Source organism: Mesoplodon densirostris, chromosome 9 (assembly GCF_025265405.1).
Source record: "Mesoplodon densirostris isolate mMesDen1 chromosome 9, mMesDen1 primary haplotype, whole genome shotgun sequence".
NCBI lineage: Eukaryota > Metazoa > Chordata > Mammalia > Artiodactyla > Ziphiidae > Mesoplodon > Mesoplodon densirostris.
This window is the reverse complement of record NC_082669.1, coordinates 93,340,291-93,361,332: the sequence shown is the minus strand read 5'-3', so window position 1 is coordinate 93,361,332 and position 21,042 is coordinate 93,340,291. Positions and strand designations below refer to the sequence as shown.

General features: G+C 48.8%; 1 protein-coding gene across 3 annotated transcripts in view; it reads left to right on the top strand.

Moving 5' to 3' along the window:
• PLXNA4 (plexin A4) overlaps positions 1 to 21,042 on the top strand; it is a 627,343-nt gene that overhangs the window by 499,211 nt on the left and 107,090 nt on the right. For all 3 annotated transcript variants that reach the window (XM_060108908.1, XM_060108911.1, XM_060108910.1), the window contains exon 5: positions 16,150 to 16,250. In XM_060108908.1, the coding sequence (XP_059964891.1) occupies positions 16,150 to 16,250 (101 nt within the window). The remainder of the gene's footprint in view (positions 1 to 16,149; positions 16,251 to 21,042) is intronic.

The window sequence follows — 21,042 nt, the reverse complement described above, 5'->3', positions numbered from 1 at the left end:
AAGACCAGGATGGACCCTCCCAGACCTCGCCTTCTACAGAGAGCCTGCAGGGTCGGACTTATTCCTCGGCACAGCTGCGAAGGTCACTCAGAGCATAGCCTAGGAAAACCAGCCCACAGTGTTCCCTCAGGTCTCTAGGGCTACAACTCAGCAACTGAGAGCGACTCTGGGTCAGAACAGGCTGCCCACCCGGTCCTAGCATGCTGCCAGCAGCGTGAAGTTCACCTTCTCTGGATGTATTGGCCGATCCATGGGCTCAGGCTGCTCTACACTCCCAGACTACACCCCTGGGCCCCAAGACAGGACATGGATTCACGGCTGAGCCCTGAGGAGCAGCTGCCCTAGGACATGAGCCAGTTCTGAAGTCTGCAGCCAGTGAAACAATTCCATAATTGGTAAAGTCTCGTGAAGTCAGGCACACCATACCCTACAGCTCCTGCCAGGGTGACATCGTGCCACACAGACCGATGGTCTCGCATCCTACCCAGCCTGAGATGATAGAAGCCTTATTTGGAGATATGAGTCGTGTACGTTGACACAAATCTTGCTATGGAAACAAGCCGGCCAAAGAATGATTCTAAGAGATATTTAGATGAGGCCTTCCAACCCAATTCTGCCTTCATCAGTTTCCATGATGTTTGCAGCTGGCTCAGGCAGTGGCTGCTGCTCCTCACAGGGGAGTTGTGGCCACTTGGCCCCTGCAAGAGAGGGGATTCCAGTGGAGGAGGGAGGCTGGACCAGCCCTGAAGCAGTCGGAGGTCATGGACTCATAAGAGCCCAGCTCTGCCGCTCACTGGCTATGTGACCTTGAGCAAGTCGCTTAACCGCTTCCAACCTGCATCCCCAGCTGTAAAATGGAGACTGTCATCCCTGACCTGGCTACCTTGCCAGGTTATGGTGGGGGGTCACACACAGTCATACCTGTGGGATTGCTTTATAAATTGCAAAGCCAAGTGCAGGGGTCTGGTATTATGTGATGCCCATTCCACCTGTCTCTGTGTTCTGGGAGCCTTCGACCTTCTGCGTCTCTCAGACTCCAGGGCAGAAATACATCATCCTTAGATCCCAGCTCCTTTTCTCCCGTGGCCAAAGCCAGTCATCCCAAACCCAGCCCATCATCGGGGTCATTGGTGGGGGACGAGGAGGGAGAAGTATAGAGCTTTGAGAAAGTACAGATGCTCAGCTCCTGGAAATTCTGATTTCGCTGGTCTGAGCTTGGCCTGGGCATCAGCATTTTCTAAAAGCTCTACAGTTGATTCTGTTTTTGAAGTCTGTGAGTCTGTTTCTGTTTTGTAAATAAGTTCATTTGGATCATCTTTTTAGATTCCACATATAAGTGATATCATATGATATTTGTCTTTCTCTGTCTGACTTACTTCACTTAGTATGCTAATCTCTGGGTCCATCCATGTTGCTACAAACGGTATTATTTCATTCTTTTTTTATGGCTGAGTAACATTCCAATGTATATATGTACCACATCTTCTGTATCCATTCATCTGTTGGTGGACATTAAGGTTGTTTCCATGTCTTGGCTATTGTGAATAGTGCTGCAGTGAACATAGGGGTGCATGTATCTTTTTGAATTATGGTTTTCTCCGGATATATGCCCAGGAGTGGGATTGCTCTACAGTTGATTCTGATGTGCAGCTAGGTTTGAGCCACTTGGTCTAGACCCTGCTTCCCTACCTGCCCCTCCTCCCGAGCACTTACTACATGCCCTGATTCTCCCCTTGAGTTGTAAGGTTTCCGGAGGGCAGTCCACGCTCAGCAAATGGTGACGTGGGGCACTTGCAAGGGAGTCGTACAACCAAAAGCAGCCCCTGGCGCCCCTCATACTCTCGTCCAGGTCAGGCTACATTCACAGCAACATCCCATGCAGGCTTAATGGAGGAGAAAAGCTTTTGTAAGTGAATTCTGCTCATGGCATGCTACCTGCCCTAAACTGTCACATTTGGTTTCCTTGCTGCTGTGTCAGTCCTGTGTCCTGCGGGTTTGTTTGCAAACTCAGCAAATGCCCTGTGTTGAATCGTGTCTGGAGGCCGCATCCTCGTGTCCCTGTCACAGCAGGGTCTGTTGGAGTCTGTGCCAGCACCACCATGCTGGGCCTCGCTGCCCAACCCACGCCTGCCAGACGTGCCATGCCATCCAGCGTACCCACATGCCAGCACGGACGCTTGTGTTTGGCCAGGAGCCAGCCCGATATCCTGTCCCAGACCCACAGCCAAGTTTTGATTATGCCTGTGCGCAGAGGTCAGGGGAGAAGCTGAATGCACGGAGTTCCCAGAGAACCCTGACCTCATTTCATGTCAGAGTTAGAAGGGCTTCCTAGCTTCACCTCACTTTCCTGGGTGCTGTGGGCAATAAAATTCATTCACTGGGGTTTTCCCTCCTCTTCCTGCCCTCTGCTATTCAAAGGCAGAGGAAAGCCTATCAGAAAAGCCAGAGAGGGGAGAGTAGGAGGCAAGGAACTGATTGGAAAGTTCTGGGCTGGCTGTAGAGCCAAACCCCTATTAATAGGGAGGGGGCTGTAGTTCTGGGGACCACAGGGGGTCACTCAGTAAAGTTGGGGGTGTCAGGAATAAGAAAGATCATGAGGTCCCAGCATAGTTTCTCTCAAGTTCAAACTTCTTTTCTAACACTGCTTATAAAGTAACCACCGGCAGAAATGTTCAGCTATCACAAGGGCACACCTGGAAACCTTTCAAATTGAACTTTAAATTTAAAGCTGAATTTTTCCCTTAGGAGACCGTTATCTGGTCCAGAAAGAGAAGTAAACCCAAAAGGTGAATCGGCCGTGGTTGTCATCGCTGTAATGATAGCTGCCATTTATTTAGTGTGGATGCTCCGGGAACCATGTGGAGTGTTTTACGTGTATTATGTTATTTAATCTGCATAACCTTTGGGACGCTGGAAAATGTTAAGTGCCTGTCCAAGCTATTAAGTGGTAGAGCTAGAGTCCGAGTGGCAACCCCTCAGACTGCAAAGCCCAAGTCCTAAGAGCTGTACTGCCAGCTCCCCGGGGACCCCCCTGCCCCTGGTGGCCTCTCCACTCCTAGATTCCTCCCCCAGGTTCTCCATCTACTGAGTTTGTCTGTCGTTGGCAATGACGTTTTGACGTTAGGGGCTGTTGGTTGCTGTAACAGAGACCTGAGTGAACAGAGACAGAGGAGAGCTGAGGCTCCTGGCCTTCCTCTGGCCAAACCACTCACGTCCTCTGAGAGCGGGCACACATCGGCCAGGATCAGACACCTCCTCCTCTCCACCCCCATCCCGGACCAGCAATTACATCTGACCGCGCGCTGAGTCACCATCTAAATATAGCTCTGACCAGCCACTTCTCATCTCAGAAGGGGATATCTGCTCTGAGTCTTAGCCTGATGTAGATCAGATTCCCCAGCTGCAGGCAACGTGAAATGAATGAGTTACCCCCGCACACCACCACTCACCCCTCGACAGTGAGCCTCCTAATGGAGCCAAGCTGACCCACGGCTAGAGTCCAGCGGGGTCAACTCCTGGCCGATGCAAGTGAGAGACTCTGCCTTACCTCCTCCGCTCTGCCGCCTAGAATACGTGAAGCCCGGCAAGCATGCGAAACCCTTACTTACTCTGTGCTGGGATCTAATTATCACCTAACAGCAGAATACCTTGTTTATTTCCATTATGCATGAGGACACCGAGGCTCAGAGACGTAAAGTAAAGTAACTGTCCCCAAGTCACACACTTGACAGTTGGCTGAGCCAGAATTTGAACCTAAGGCAGGGTTAGAAAGCCTGCACCTTTTTCGTACTGTCAGGCTGGGCTCAGTGCGGCCACCTTGCCTGAGCACTGCAGCCCCTTACTCACCCCACAGTTGTTTATATGAATAGTAGATAGAACTGATAATAATAAACACTGGTAGTTTTGTAGTTGGTGATCCCAAGTTGTGGTAGTTTTCTTTCTGGTAATAATACAAAGTATATTTCAGGTTGATGTCATCTAACTTTTTCAAGATCACTAGGGAAGGGGCAGCCCTGAACCTCCCTATTATACGAAGTTATCAAGATGGAATAAAACGGGGGAAGATCCTGGAATGAAATTCCTGGAGGCTTTTCTAGCCTTTAACTATGATGGACTCTTCCAGCTAGAAAGGGCGATAGAGATCAAGTTATATCTGAAAATGGAGAGCCTGAGAAGCAAGGACTCTTGCCCACAGCAAGTTAGGGGCAGGTCTAGGACTAGGGCCCAGGTCCCCATGCGGGGACCACAGGCAAAAATGCCCCCTACACTCAATATGAGCTAGTTAATTTTCCAAGGAGAAAACTCTTCTATGTCTCGGGGTCCATACACTTGCAGGGTGCTGGTCATCATGAGGCAGCCAAAAGGGACAGACCAATCAGTTGTGGATCCTTTTCATAACTCCCAAATGTTAGAACTCAGTGGGTATAAGGAAAACTCAACACTTTGACCCTAAAATATATTTGGAGCTGACTAATTAACTTGGTTTAAAAGACTAAAGCTTAAAGCATCTTTTGAAAATGACTTTAATTTCCCAAGTCAAAAAAAATTTTTAATTATATCCTGTCTGTGAAAAATTCAGACTCCCCAGAGTTGACCACTGTTAGCAGTTTTACTATCACTCCAGATGTTATTCTGTGCCCCAAAATGTGTCTGTATATTATAAATACATAACTACAGAGTTGTCTTTTAAAACTAAAAATTGAGTCTTAATATACTTTTTCTGTAACTGGCTTTTATAAATTGAAGTATAGTTGATTTATAATATTGTGTTAGTTTCAGGTGTACAGCAAAGCAAAGCAATTCTGTTATACATGTATATATATATATATATATACATATATATGTGTGTCTACATATATATATATTCCTTTTTTTGATTCTTTTCCATTATAGTTTATTATAAGATATCGAATATAATTTCCTGTGCTATACAGTAAATCCTTGTTGTTTATGTAACTTGCTTTTTTAACTCAAAGATGGGTCATGAATATCTTTCCATGTCAATGATGCAGACATGCTTTATCTCAGAGTATGGATGTAGCACGATTTATTTAACCAGTCCCCTTAGGATGAACATTTTAGGTTATTTCCAAATAGTCATTATCACATACAAAGCCACAGTGATAATACACAGCCATGCACCTGTACCCAGGTGCTAGTATTTCTACAAGAAAGATTCTAAGAGGAGGACTTCCTGGGTCATTTTAGATTTTAGTAATAACTACAAAATTACACCTCAAAAATGTTGTGCCAGTCTAAACCCCCGCCGACAGTGCAGAAAGCATGAAAACCTTTTAAAACGCTGTCATTTTAACTGTTGTCCTTTCATATTTGAAGAACTCTGGAAAACACCCTCAGGGCAGCATCTCTTAATGAAAAGGTCATATTTGCCCGTGTGGGCAAAGATGATCTACATCCAAGGATGACTCAGACATCAGAGGACCCCCTCCACTTTGCCCACCAGCAGGCTGACCCCTGACCCCACAAGGGGAGCTCGCATAGGTCTGTGAGAGTTAGTTGGCTGCTTTGAGGCAGGGGTTGAGGGTGGAGGAAGAGGATTTAGGCTTCTTCGGGTCAAGTGTGGTCTCTGTCTCCTTCCTAAACCAGCAGCACCAGGCTGCGTGAGAAGGGACCTAGAAGGCTCCCTGCTGAGGGATGTCAGTTTCCATTCATTTGGAGACCATGATTTTTCCCAGGGTTGAATTCCTTTTTGAAGGAAGATGTTTGTTTGCTATACAAAGGAGCCACCTACCCAGAAAGGGATTCTGCAAGAAAAGCCGTGTTGATTTCCAAACCTGCTCCTATGGTCCAGAGCACCTCTGCCCATAGCTGTATGCAAACACCACCCCTATTACCAGGCACACATGTCTGGGCACAAACCCTGTGCACTCATTCACATCAGTGTGCCATTTGCCCGCAACCCTTCTTTGGTTTGAACAGTCAGACCATTGCTGGGGATGCTGCCAGCATTGCCCTTGACAGAAGGCGGTCGGAGCGAAGGTTGGGTGCTGGGTGGAGGAGGCCTGCCCTGCCACTTCCCACAAAGAGCCGTGCCAGCGAGCCAGAGGGTCTCGGCATATGCCTCGGAACTCACTTGGCTCAGCTGCTGGGCCTGGATAGAGGTATCACCATGCCAGCCCCTCCTCCACCCGCTTCTTGGCTGCTGGAACAAAGGACCCCCTTGAGCAGGCTGAGTTTGGGAAACTCATACCAGCAGGTCCCCAGTCCCAGCTTGGATGGGGCCATGGTCGGTCAGCGGAGCTTGATGAAAGATGACTGGACCTGGGGCAGTGCTTTGATCCCTGGGACAAAGGCTCCTTCCCACCTGCTGGGCTTGGGGTTGGGGAGGGAGGTTCACATTCCCCCCGGGGTATGAGTCCCGGGGCTCCGCCTCCTCCTTCATCCCTGTCCTTAGGGCTAGGTCACGAGCGGATGTCTTGGGCAGGAGCCTGTATCTAGGGATTGGGTATCAAAAGAGTAGTGTCAGTAGCCATGTGGCCTTGAACAAACCCTGCAGCAGCTGAGCTTCACCTGAAAAATGAGGGGACTAGCAGCTAGATTGTTTCCCTTTCTGCTATTAACTCTGTGAAACACTCATCCCATCCTGGGCACCTTCTCACCCGCATGTTGGGTGCGGGGTCTTTCTGGTCAGCATGTGGGTGTGGCGGCCAATCTCCTCTATTAAGTGCACTGGACTGGCCCACCTTGCAAGGTTTCTTGAGCCCATTGTGCGAATGTGAGCGTGAGAGCCCAATCTGACCTTTACACTAAGAGGTGAACTTGTGGCAATAATCCAGAAATGATAGATTTGGGGGGAAAGCCAAGATCGTCAAATCAGTGATCTCCGTGGGGTCCTTAGACTACGTAGGAGCTTGACAGGAACCAAATTCATTCATTCATGCACGCATGCAAGCATTCACTCTCTTGCTCATTAGTTCTCATGTGCTGTGCCTGGGATGAGCACCAAGCGTGGTGGGATGAAGATGGCTTCGCACCACCCCTCGTGGGGGTGTTTCATCGGAGAAAGACGCTGCAACGACAGGGTTGTTCTTGGCGTTGCACCAACACGTTCATATGTCTCATCTCAGTGCATCCCCAAAGCAACCCTTCAGGTGCCTTACTGTCGTCCTTAGATGTAAGCTGTCCAAGTCACAGAGGAAGTGGCAGATCCAGGATTCAAATCCAGGTCTGTCTTGCCCCCAAACCTCTGCTTCTACTTGGCTCTGAGATAAGCTATTCCAAACTCCGGTTTCCTCCCCAACCACGCTTAAAGGAGTCAGGGGGTCCCCCTGGAAGGGGAGGGCTTACTAAGACCTGCTGTCAACCCCTCTTTAGGACTCCTACTCAGTGATGGACCTCTTTGCCCCCTGAAGGGGCCCCTCAGCTCCTGAACTCAGCCAAACCTTCCTGGTTTACAGTCAGCAGCCTCCAGTGCTGTGGAATTTTCAACCCGGGAACTTGCGTTCAGTGGAGTGACCAGAGGTTTCTCAATCCCCTGGCCTGTGTACAAGGGGTCGAGTGTGCATTGGCCCGATGCAGGCTTCAGCCCTGGCTTCATTTCAGTTTCCACCTTTGCCACCGCCCTGTGCTGTGTGACCTTGGGCAAGCTACTCAGCCTCTCTGGGTTGTGGCTTTTCCATCTGTGCAGCAGGGAAGGGGATTGCTCCTCGCTTGGCATGGGGTCCGGCTAAATGGAACACGGGCCATTGTGGCACAGCCCACACCAGGAGGCATGAGGATGGGGTGATTTCTAGAGACTGCAGAAATCGCACTGAGAGCTCCTGGCCCAGCTACTGCCATTTGCTAATGAGGAGCAGCATATGTTGATGATTCCAGCATCAAGCTCACTCCTTGGCTGTCTGAGTTCCCAGAGCAAACTGGCTTCCTATTAGGCATTTATACTTATTAATAGCAGCAAATTGCAGCCCTCTGCAACATCTGCTACTTTTTATTTGCAAAGAGCTTCCCAGACCATTTGTATTAGTAGTATTTTGTGACCAATTCTCCAAGGCAGAGGAGGCCGGGGCCTCCAATCTGAAAATGAGTCAGTGAGGGCAAAAGAAGAGGGGAGGATTTGTTCAAGGTCACCCAGACACCCAGAATGGATTAGAGCTCAGGACCTCAGCTCCCCAAACCTCATGCTCTGGGGCTGTCGTCCTTGCTGTTCTGAGTAGCCACGAGCTTGACCCCAGAACCCCTGCCTAGAGGCAGCTGGGAACAACAGTGACAGCCGTTGCTACTCCCCTTGCCCCTGAACGGCAGTCTGCTCTCAAGTGAGGCCCCTACTGAATTAGCCCCCTGGCCAGAGCCCAAGCAGGAGAAATTGCAAAGTTCAAGGCAAATCATTCTTGAGGAGTTTTATTGCTGCCAAGTAGATAAAATCACTTCCTGGCACAGGGACAGCCAGGAGGTCAGGACAGAGGGTCCTGCGAGCATCTCTGCTTCCAGTCAGCAGAGATATAATATATCTTAATTAATGTTAAGATAATATTAACATCTGAAGAGCCATATTCTGTGTCCAGAGTCTTTTCTGGTACTTTGCTCAGGGACTGGGCCTCCCTGAGAGCTACAGATCTACGGTCATAGCGAGTTTGGGCAGCATGGGAGATGCTGGGAAGATTCATTTGTCACGTTAGACACAGTTATTAATAATCTCCCCATGATGGTGCCAGATACATATAACCTGAGTGTTTATGTAGACCTGTCTGGTGTTCAGGATAGAAACTACCACACTGCCACCTTACCCCTCCTCATTCAGCTTCTCCCCTCTCCCCTTCAAAGGACCTTTGCACTTCGGTGTGACTTTCTGCCCAGGAACTGTGTATTGGTTAGCTATTGCCCCCAAAACGCTGTGTAACAAACCACCCCAAAACTCAGTAACATACAGTAATAAGCCTTGATTCTCATTCTCATGGACCTTCAGATCCATTGCATGTCAGCTGATCTACGCTAAGCTGGACGGTTCTGCTTCAAGCTGCTGCACCAGCTGAGCTCATCTCCTGTCTGTGGGTTGGGCTCAGGTCTGCTCCACATGGATTCATTTGGCTGAAGAGGAAGTAGCTACGTGGGGAAGCTATCGTCGTGGCAGTGGCAGAAGCACAGAGGGCAAGGGCAAGCACAGAGGCACATCTCAAACCTTTTCCCTGTGCTTGCTGCCATCCCATGGACCAGATCCAGTCCTGAGGCCAAGCCCAAGGTCAAGGGGTGGGAAGTACACTCCACCTCTCCATTCACCATAAAGCTAGGCAGGGATGGGCATGGGGATGTTAGAGGCTACTTTAGGGAAATGAAGAGTTGGGCCTCATAACACAGTCTGCCATAACCCATGACCAGCCTTCTGACCTCGGCCTCTCTTGCCAGTCTGCCAAGTTCAGAAATACCTGCCACCTCTGAGCAAAGAGGATATGAGTGAAAGTGTTCCAGGCATCTGGAGTGACATGACATAAACACAGCTTCCCAAGCCAGTGCTCAGCCACCACAAGTTCAAGCCCTGGCAGTGAAGGGCTTAGAGGTCATCATGGGGAGACAGGGCTCTACAAACCCCTGCCTGGCCCCAAGTCAGCAGAAACAAAGCCTGGAGAGGCAACCAGAGGCCACCAAAGGAAAGAAAGGCCCCTGGAGGGGCTCTGAGAGGCTCCCTGAGACCATGATGCTAAGATCCATACGTATTGCTGAGTTAATAATTTTCTAGACAAGGACTGACTTTCCCCAACTCTACTTCCTGTGCCTGGGGACAGGAGACGGATAGGACAGCACAGGGGACGGTGGGAACCAGGCACAGCATCTGCAAGGCTTGACAGCTCCGCAGCAGCCTCTCGGAGTTCCTTAATGCGTCATCGTGCCTCTTTTTCTTTTCTTTTCTGACGATTTTGAAGGAGATTGGGTACTTAAGAAGTCTTCTGGACATTTAGATTAACTCCCGCCATCAGGCTTCGTGTATCCACTGTAGCATTAGCATCCAGTTATAAGAGGAGAGATGGAGTAATAACTCACATTTCAACCAGAACGTCAAATGCTTAAACAAATTAGGGATACACACAGACACTTGGACGTTATATCTATGGAACATTTCTGAATGTAATCAGCAGAGCAGCAGGTACCCTTTGGAACGCTAATGGCAACAGGCAGAATGGGACCCTGTGGCTAGGGGGAAGCATCTTTCGGAATATCAGGGAAACCAGACGGGCTGGACAGTAGGGGCCAGAACTCAAGGCAACTGCAAAAATTCTTAACACATCCAGGCCCCAGGCCCAGCAGAGAATGGGTTCTGTTGATCAGAGTGAAAGCTTATAAAGGCCAAGGCCATGAGTTGCACTTCTATATGGGTTCCTTTGCTCTGTGGTCAGTCACTCCTTGTCTTCCTGTCCCAGGTCATTGTTTTGTAACTTCATGGTCTCAGTCATGGGGCTGGATAGGTGAGGGAGGAGAGGTGATGATTCTATTGAGCGTACTTCCAAACCAGGCAAAGCTACACGATATTATTTAGGGAAGTTTACCTTGCTGGCAAAAGGATAAAGCAAACCCTTGTGATTCCCAGAAAGGTAATGGAAGGGGAAAGAGACGTGGGATGGAGATGGGCACACAGATGCTCCTGGTCATAATTAAGGATGAGAAATGCTGATGCAGAAGCTGAGCAGTAACAGGAGAATTTGATAAAACCAAGGGCATTTGACCTCACAGGAAATGTGTGCATTCCAAGACCCTCCCCTGTGCCTCTTGGAAGGGGTGGGAGGTGAGGAACATCTCTGGGTAGAACAAGGCTGTGACATTTTTTTTCCAAATCAGGAAACGAAGGTCCAGAGCTTGAGAGTGAGAGATCCACTTACATGACAACACACGATAAGAGACATTCATCCCGAACACTTTTTGTCCATTTGAGATTAAATTGAAAAGAGTAACGATGCCTATCTTTTCACTCAGGGATCTCAGAATATTTCATACACGTGAATTTGTTATCGGTCTACCAACAGAAAGCTTCTCCTGCTTGACCCAGGCTGCTGGGAAGGAAATAGGTGTTCTTATGTCTACCCAATAGTTGTTTTATTATTATTATTTCTTTTACTGTGGTAAAATACACATCGCATAGAATTTGCCACCTTGACATTTAAGTAGCATTAAGTGCATTCTCATTGCACGGCACCTGTCTCCACCATCCTTCTCCAGAATGCTTTTCTTCTTCCCAAACTGAAACTCTGGACCCATTAAACACCAACTCTCCATTCCCTTTCCCTCAGCCCCTGGCAACCACTTTCTACTTTCTGTCTCTATGAATTTGACCATTCGAGATCTCATATAAGTGGAATCATGCAATATTTGTCTTTTTGTGACCGGCTTATTTCACGTAGCATAATGTTTTCAAGGTTCATCCATGTGGTAGTTTGGGTCAGAATTTCCCTCCTTTTTAAAGCTGAATAATATTCAATTGTATGTATATCCCACATTTTATGTATCCATTCATCTGTCCATGACACTTGGGTTGCTTCTACCTTTGGGCTATTGTGACTAACATTGCTATGAACATTGGTGTACAAGTTCAAGTCACTGCTTTCCATTCTTTGGGGGTAGGTACCCAGAAGTGGAATGATACCCAGATAGAAAGTAGAAAGGTACCCAGATCATACGGTAAAATTCTAAGTTTAACTTTTTGCGGAACTGCCAAACTGCCCAATAGGTTTTTGCGTAACGCCGACAGAATGTGCCAGGAAGACTACCCTACCTGAAGCCCCCCACCCACTCTCCCCCAGCACAGTGTAAGCACACACAGGGGTCCTGAGAGGTGGTGGAGCTCCTGTCTCTAGAAGCAGTGAGGGAGCTATTGCAGCTGCATCAATCAGCACCTCTCCTGGAGTCCAGTGGCCAGGGGACAGACCTCACTTGTTTGTGGTCTCCAAGACCATCCATCACTAGGATACAGTCATCTCTAGATAGGTCACATTGCTGTCTGATTTGTCCTCCAGGCAGAAGCCCCCACCCCATAACTTTCTTTTTTCATCTCTTCCTGTGGTCGGAATTCCCTCACTCAGCTAATTAGCATGCCTGGCACTGTAGCGTAAGACTTTAATCAGCGTTGGGTGCTTTCAGTTAATCGTGTGGCTCTGCATCTGGAGTGGTTTGTGTTCCAGGGTCAGGAGAGGAGCCGGCTTTGCTTGGTGTAAGGCGTGGGTGGAGGATCTAGGTATCTGGGGAGAGAGAATCACAGCGCCAAGGTGGCTCCGAATCCATCTGGCCACCTGTGCAGCTTACCAGCAAGGTGTGGAAGGTAAGCAGAGCCATTTGGGTAAAGAATTGCACCCAGATAAATGATGGGCTGAATCTAATTTTCAAAAGTGATTTAAAGTGTCAGGCAAATTTCTGATGCTTTCCAGAATTACGTGCGGGATGGGGAGTGAGGCAAAGCAATGAAGTAGATTGGGAGATTTGGGGTCAGTCTGGGCAAGCGTGGCCGTGCCAGAGAATACTGTCTGATGGTGGGACTTTGGAAATTTCCCTGGGCCTGGTTTTCTTTGGTAAAGTCCTGGAAAGGTGAAGGGGGGCGGTGGCACCCAGCTTTCAAATGATGGTAAGCCTTCTACATGGACTGTCAGAATCCTGGTGGTTTCCCGGTTTTAGCATCCATGCTTTGAAAAGAATGGAGAAAACCTAGATAAATTTCAGAAGAGTAATAAAAAATGACTGAACATACAGATAGAAAGAGCCTATAAGAAAAGGTGAAAGGAAGTTGGGTAGCATAATAACTTCCCAGGACTTATATCCCTGTCCAACAGGGATCCACCCTGATGAAAAGCAAAGAAAAGTAGGTTTTACCAACTGTAGGTGGTAAAAGCCCTGAATAAGTCGAGGAAGTTGGGCCAAGAGGAAGCAGTGAATGGTTTAGGGGCAGACATCCCAGTTCAAGGAGGAAATGATGTGATCAAGGTAATAAAGGAGAAAAGCTCTTCCAGGCGTTAAACTCCTGACCAAGCTCATGAGGGCTCGGAAGAGCAGTTTCGGGTGACGAGGGGGAGAGGTAAAGCAGCAATGCAAGGAAGAATGGGTATTAATGACAAAGATGACAATAATAGTTAACTGTCACTTGCAATGTGCTTGATCATTTACAAGGCCGTTTCAAATCTCTTGGGTCATCTGTGCTTTGGGAAACTCTGTGAATTAAGGGGGATTTTTTTTTTTTTTTTTTTTTTTTTGCGGTACGCGGGCCTCTCACTGTTGTGGCCTCTCCCATTGTGGAGCACAGGCTCCGGACGTGCAGGCTCAGCGGCCATGGCTCACGGGCCCAGCCGCTCCGTGGCATGTGGGATCTTCCCAGACCGGGGCACGAACCCGTGTCCCCTGCATGGGCAGGCGGACTCTCAACCACTGCGCCACCAGGGAAGCCCGAGGGGGATTTTTATCTCCATGTTGAAGATGAGAAAAAATGGGACTCAGAGACAATAGGATCTCATTGCCAGTAAATGGTGAAGTTAGAATTTAAGCCCAGCTCTGCAGGCTCCTACACTGTTTCCAACCAAATGAAAATGACTCTTGTTTAAAATCGAGAGACGAAGGGCTTTACAGTTCCAGGTATTGGCATTATTAAATGCCAGTTGCAAGCTATTTTTAGAAATCTGAATGCAAAGGCTTTGGAGAAGTTCAGGTTTAGCCAGCAGCTGGCTCTCTTTGTGTCATACACCACAGAACCCCATGGCACGGCCGTCGGAGACAGATTATAGAACATGTCACTGGGAGAAACCAGGGAGGATATTAAGTTCAGACCAAGAAAATGCTTTTGCTTGAACAAGCCATGATTTCCTCTTTAAGCCTGTGCAAAATATGGAGTGCTAGACAAGCAGCCGGAACATATGAAAACATTATTATGTACTTATGTTACCAACTTTCATCATCTTTGGCCCCTTTTATTACTTTTTTCAGCTCTAGGCATCAAGTTTTGAAAGATTTTTGCCACTAAACAAACTATTTATTAAGTAATAATATATTTCCTATTTTTAGTATGGGAAATACATCACAGAGTATGCAAACAAACAGAAGATAGCAACAATCCAATTTTCATTAGGCTTTTGGAAATATTGAAAGTAACTGTAGACCTCGTTACCACTCATGAATTCCTAGGTGTCAGGCTACTTTGGGCACCATTATTTATATGCTCACATGACCAGCGTGTCTGTGCCCATTTAAGGGGTAGGGAAGGCAATTAAAGAGGTAACAGGAGGAGGGTCGGTTCCTGACTGTGTGTACAGTCCAGGGTGGCGGGGGGGGGCGGCGGTAATTTGCAAGAGTTTGACTGTCAGGACCAATTACAAAAATGGGAAGGTTGTATATAGGCAGGGCCAAGGCATGGCCCAGGCTGATTGCATGAGCAGTAATAAAAGGAAAGATAAAATTCCAAATGTGCAAAAAGACATCTGAGAATGTGGAGAAAGGGCCACCAAGGCCAAGGGCAAAGCCATAGGAACAGGAGCAGGAAGCTAAAAGGTACCTTGGAAGAAGTAAAAATACACAGTGGTCATTAAGATCACTCAATGGGCACTTGAGAAAACAGAAGAGATATATAAAGGGAAGAAGAAAATTAAGGTGGAGAGGAAAAAGGAATCATGTGGGATTTGAAAATAATAATTAATTCTTAATTAATTCCAAAAGAGAGCTTCGAGACTAATTGAGCAGACTCTGGTGCCAGTTTGCGTGTGCACGAGTTACAAGTAGCCCCTGCCAAGTGGTACATAATTTTATGGAGGCAGACCACGAAGCAGCAGGGAAAACATGGCCTCTGCATTTGCTCATGAAGCACGGAGGCTTGGCCAGGTCAGCGTGATTTATACTTCTTCGTGTCTACGGTCTGATGGCAAGAAATTAAAAAGGACGACCACATCAAACTCTCTTAGCTCAAGCTGAAAGATTAGCTAAGAAGTCCTCCATTGAGACAAAAAGGTACCCCAAATGGAAAAGAATGATTACAAAAAAAAAACACCCCAAAACCTTTTGTGAAGAAGAAACTGGCAAAAGTGGAGAAGACAGACAAAGGCTATAGGAAGAAAATTAAAATTCCATTTGATCCTATGTATCGTTATTAAGTACCTCCTATGTCTCGGGCCCTGAGAAATCATGTCAAAAGACATCAGGGCAAAGCTACATTGGAGAACAAAGAAATTCCGAAGATCTTTAGGAGTATGCAGGAAATTGAAGCATTTGGGCTAAACAGAAATGTCATGTGGAACATTTTACATTAACAAGCTGCTGGTGAAAGCTAAGATAAAGTTTTGTGGTTGGAGAGGAAGCCTCTAGTCATGAAAAGAGTGTGGGTAGGAAGAGAAATAGCAACAGCTGCTCTTTGAAAGCACCAGCGTGAACAACTTTATGAGCCAGTTGGCCAACATTATGAGAAAGAGAGAGTGAGCAAGTGTCATCTACAAAGCGAGTGGATTACACCTTGTTAACGAGAGAGAGAGAAAAGGGTCTTGGACTTGGGTTCAGTGCTCTCTGGAACCACAGAAAGGATGAAACCTGAAGGAGAAGTTCTGGGAAGGGGCAAAACACTTTAAGGCAAAAGAGAAACAAGAACGGAGAAAGAAGAAGCATTTGAGTTCATTACATTGATAAGAGATAAATATGTGATGAATGGCACGTCTGTAGAGATATTTGGGGGTTTGGGTGGTGGGAAAATTTAAGTGTACATGTTATAAATATCTCTGATAACAATGTGCTATGAATCCTGTGGAGTCTATTCCCAGAAAATAGCAGTTGGTTGTCTCCCCGCGATGCTTACGGGCCACCTGCTCAAATAGGATCCCTTTCGGATCTGGGGCTCTAGGCCCCTTCCTGCTTCTACACGGTTTTGGATGATACACCTGATAGGATGGCCTGACTTCTTTTTTTTTTTTTTTTTTTTTTCTTTTTGCTGTATGCGGGCCTCTCACTGTTGTGGCCTCTCCCGTTGCGGAGCACAGGCTCCGGATGCGCAGGCCCAGCGGCCATGGCTCACGGGCCCAGCCGCTCCGCGGCATATGGGATCCTCCCAGACCGGGGCACGAACCCATATCCCCCGCATCGGCAGGCGGACTCCCAACCACTGCGCCACCAGGGAGGTGGCCTGACTTCTTGATGAACTACTGGGTGTTCTGCAAAATCTTGACCCCCGTCTCCTATGTGGTCTTGTCCTAGCTCACCAGAGTCCCTGTGGAGTCCTGCGGTCAGTATCGGAGCTGCGGCGAGTGCCTGGGCTCAGGCGATCCCCACTGTGGCTGGTGTGTGCTCCACAACACGTGAGTACCGCCGGGCAGCTTCCTCCTGCCTCCCCCTCCCCTCCCCCGGTAATTCTCTCCCTCCTTGTCTCCTTCTCTATCACCACCCTCCTACTGTTTGACCTCTCCCTTCTCTCCCTCTCTTTTCTTACTCTTCCTTCTGTGTATCCTTTGTAAATCTATGTATCCTTTGTAAATGTATCCTTTGTAAATCTTATCTCCCTTTTGTTTATCTTGTCTTTACCTTCTTTGGTTTATCTTTTGTAAATCTTATCTCCCTTCTTTTGTTTATCTTGTCTTTACCTTCTTTTGTTTATCTTTTGTAAATCTTATCTCCCTTCTTTTGTTCTGACTTCACTTTCAATTGTCAACTTCCATAAAAATGTATGGAAATGTCAGCATGGGAATGATGAAGGGTCAGGATATGGGAATCACCCTGGATCATTACACACTGGAGGTCTGGAGGGAGATCTCTGGACATTTCTGGTTGCAATTTGACTGTAGACTGTAGATGGACATTCCAGGGCTAAACAGCAGGAAAACGGCATTGGACTCCTTTCTTTTTTTTTTAATTTTTGTTTTAATATGTATTTATTTATCTGGACAGTAGGGTCTTAGTTGTGGCACATGGGATCCTGACCAGGGATCAAGCCCGGGGCCCCTGCATTGGGAGCACAGAGTCTTAGCCACTGGACCACCAGGGAAATCCCTGGACTCTTTTCTCCAGGCTCACATGGGCCACTAAATCACGTGTGTGATGTCTACTGTCCAGTTAGTGATTTAACAGCCACTTAGCAGACTTCAGTATCCCCCCAGAATCTTCTGGTATTTGAGGGGTAAGTTCAAGTGTGTAGCACCTAAGAACCCTCCTCTGCAGTCCTAACACTCATCTGGCTGTCAGAGCACCCTGGGCCCAGGGTCACTAGACCAATGTTTGAAACCCTGGTCCAAGTGTTGGCCAATCCCCCCATGTGGCTCTTCCTTGCTGGCTCCATTTTACTCTCTAGAAGTGGGAAGAAGGCAATGGTATACAGTGGAGACAAATGGTAGTCTGATAAATGAACTGAGGGGTGGAAGTAGGGTACAGACAACCCCCCAGGCGTGAGGGGAGAACAGAAAGCCTTTCTTAGGGGAGCCGAAGACCCTTGGCATCGCTGACTGGAGAAGCCAACAGTCGTTGGGCCCCACCCACTCTGTGGAGTTTGGTCCCAACCAAGCTATGGCTGCAGGAACCCCAGGCTTCTAGTTAACACTTGCAACTTGACACGCTGTGAGTTGGACACAACTGTTATAAACTACAAAGAAGGACTTAAGTTTTCTTACGAAGAGCCTGAACTGTATGTGACCGATGGCATTTACCAGTCATTTCCTGCCTCACTCCACCCCAGGAGTGCCTCTGAAAGTTAGACGTGCCTCTTAAATTCTAACACAACCTCTCCAAGGCCCCAGGATGGGCACCCTCCCCTCTCTAGGTGACAGTCTCAGGCGTCATGAGACCTAGAGTTCACTAAGGGAAGGTTTGAAATCCCTCGGATATGCTGTGATGGGAAAAAGCGGAGACCCATCAACCTACGCTGAAAAACACATAACTTAGAGATGACTAGAAACTGGGTACAGGAGTGCACCCAAAGCTTTGTATCGTAACAGAGAACAGTGGCGCCTAAGACTGGCCGCCATACAAGAGGATGCAAGAGATTGCATTCAGAATCCAGATCAGCTCTGATCAACCCAGAAGAGTTGCCCACATGATACTTTGCAAGGCAGAGGGGAAGTCGTTTTCTTGGTCCCACACAGTGAGCCCTCTCAGAAAGGGACTGTGCTCCAGATCCATTGCTTCCTTGGGGGCCTTAGGGCAGCTGGCTTTCAGCTTGGCTAAGGATGGCGCAGCTGCTCCTGGCGTGAGGCTCCCACACCTGGCATCATTTAAGGGCCATCAGAAAAGCTGGCCCCCCTCTGACACTCTATGCCTGTGGGACCCAAAGGCTGGTCTCTGGGTCAGCTTTGATCCAGCCCGGTGATGTCGGCCAGCGCCACACAGCACTGAGCCCTGTGAAGAGCAGGGCCCCTGAGGCTCTGAGACGGCGGCAGGGGCGCTGTGGGTACACCCACCTCCCCTCCCCAGAGCTGAGCTAAACAAGAATGACAGGAGGAGGTACCAGACGCTACTTCCTGCGTGGCCTCAGTTTCCCCTCAGTAACATAATACCTGCCTCCTGTCAAGCAGCAGAAAACAGGGGTGGACTGGGGTCAAGGTGAAGTCTGGACAGTTCATAAAGGAAGCCATCAGCCTGCACTGGGAAGCCAGCCTCTCTACTCTCAGCGTGGCCTAAAGAAAACAGTCATGGACATGAACTCCGGGCATCTGCCACCAAGTCCAAATTCCATATTCCCCAGCTGTGCAGCCACCTGAGCCGGCACTCCAGCTCCAAGGTCCTCTGCCAGCTCAAGGTGTGGTTCTCTGTGACCTTGAGCCTCCTGGTTGTGATGGGCCTGGTGCTGGGGGCTGTGCTGACGTAAAGCCCAACTCCCCCAGGAGGATTCAGCTCACGAGCGCCCTAGGCCAAGGCTGCCCGCCCACCGTGGCACTCTGTACATCCATCCTTCCTCCTTCCCTGCCTCCCGGAGTTAATGGCCAGGAGAACCCCCTGGCCCACGTGGCCAGGTGAAGAAGAGTAGATGCCTGGATCTGCTAAGATGCTTGTAATCAGGATATAATGTTTACTTTATATAGAGGGAGATAAACTGATGCTCAGTGTACAGTTTCGAAAGTTTTGATAAATGCAAAACCCAGGTAATCCACACCCCCATCAAGATATACAATATTTCTTCATCCAGAAAGTAGTCTCATGCCCCTTTCTAATTCTTCCCAGTGGGCCTTTCTTTCCTTTTTTGCTGAAATTCAAGGCAAAGCCAGACATTGCTTCTCCTAAATGTCCAGTTTGCACCCCTTTTCATTTGAAATAGATGCCAACAGGACTTTCATGGCTGAGATTGATGCATGAGGATGTGGGCCAAGCAGGAGGGAAGGGAGCACGCTGGGGCAGGCAGAGGCTGTGTGGGAAGGATGAGGATGGCCAGAGAGCCTGCAGATGCTCCCCCTGGGGCACCTGAGTTTACTAGGAAGGGAGGGAGGTGAAAAGTGCAGGGGATTTCATCGCTTTGGAGGAGCACCATGCCTACACACACACCCTGTGCCAGGCACTGTGCTAGGCTCAGGGCATACAAGGGGCCTGCATTAGACCTTCTGCCCAGAAGCAAGTTCTTGGGAACCAGGCCTCTGGTCCAGGGATGGGGTGAGGGTTGCAGTCTGTGCTAGAATCAGCACGTTTGTCAGGTCCACGCCGCGGACAAGACCCTGTGCTAAGTGCTACAGGGCCCAGCCAGCCTGCCCCCAGGAAAACTGTGCAAAAGAGCATCAGGAAGAGGGTTGCTTGTAGTGTCAAGATACATCCATTTTCTGTCACTTTTGCCAATTTTTCCCATGGTTGTAAGAAGTGAGAGGGTGGGGAATTTTGTGGGAAGAGAATGACAGCAGAAGCTGTGTGTGTGTGTGTGTGTGTGTGAGTGTGTGTGAGTGCGTGTGAGTGTGAGTGACAGAGGACAGAAACAGAGACAGAGGAACAGGAGGACAGAGAGAGCGTGCACACAGCTCAAGATGGGGCCCCAACCAATAGGTGGCTCAGGTGGCTGAAAGGGCTGTTTGTACCAGCAAGGGCACAGGTGGGTTGCAGACTGAACTGGCTTAAGAAATGCTCGTGTAATTGAAACCCTCCCTCCTGTTACTCACCCTCAGTTGTCCTGAGCACAGGCTTGCCAACCCAGTAGCACAGAGGGTCACCCCTGTTACCCTCTCTTTCAGCCCCGGGCCCCAGCCCACAGGCTTGCTGGCTTCTGATGGTAATGACAGCTTCAACAAAGTGTTTATTTGTCCATCACCTTGAGCCTTTGTTTGCAGGGCCTCCACCCCATTGGGCCTGAGCCTATTCTGACTTGGGTGAAAGAAAGGAAAGGCTGCAGTGCACCCACAGCCCTGAAGCCCAGCTTTCACCTGTCCTGGGACTGGAAAATCCCTCCAACCCCCAGGTCCCCAGCCCCCTCTCCCTCCTTCCCTCCCGTGCCCAGGCCAAGAAGCCCATCAGTCTCAGCAGGTAACGGGATCCCCCACAGACCTAGTCCCATCGATCGGCCCAGACGGTACCTTTCTTCAGCAGGGTCATCAGCATCGCTCCTGGGAGGCTCATGTAACTCAGGACATTGACAGGCGAAAGATAAGATCAGCTTTTATAAAGTCCTTCCCTCCCCGCTGGGACCCCTCCTCTTTGCAGATTTCTTCTCTTGGAAGGATGCCCTCCCTGGATGGCTTGGCATGGGTCACTGTTCAGGACTCACTTTGTATAGTTTCTGCCAAGATGGAGAGAAGGAAAGGAGAGGAGAGGAAAGGAAAGGGAAAATGCTGCTACCTAGACAGAAGGGATGGGTTAAAACTCAGAACCTGTCTGTAGACAGACCCAGTCTGGGCTCAGTTTCCTGCCGTAAAATGGCAGTGAAGAGCCATCTTACAGCAACGCCTTGAAGATTAAGGGAGGGATGTGCAGGCAGCTCCCTGGGGGACTAGCTCTGACTTCAGTGGCTCTGTAAGCAGAGGCTATGGGTCAGACCCAGGACCTCCTCCATGGTCCCTGTCCTGTTGCTGTCCTCCTTGGGACTGGAGGGCTGTGATGGGGTGGCTAGGAAGAAACCCACCGCTGGGAAGCCTTCCTTCCCGGACAGTCTTCAGCAGCCATGGTTGTGGCTGTCCAACGGCCACCTGGGAA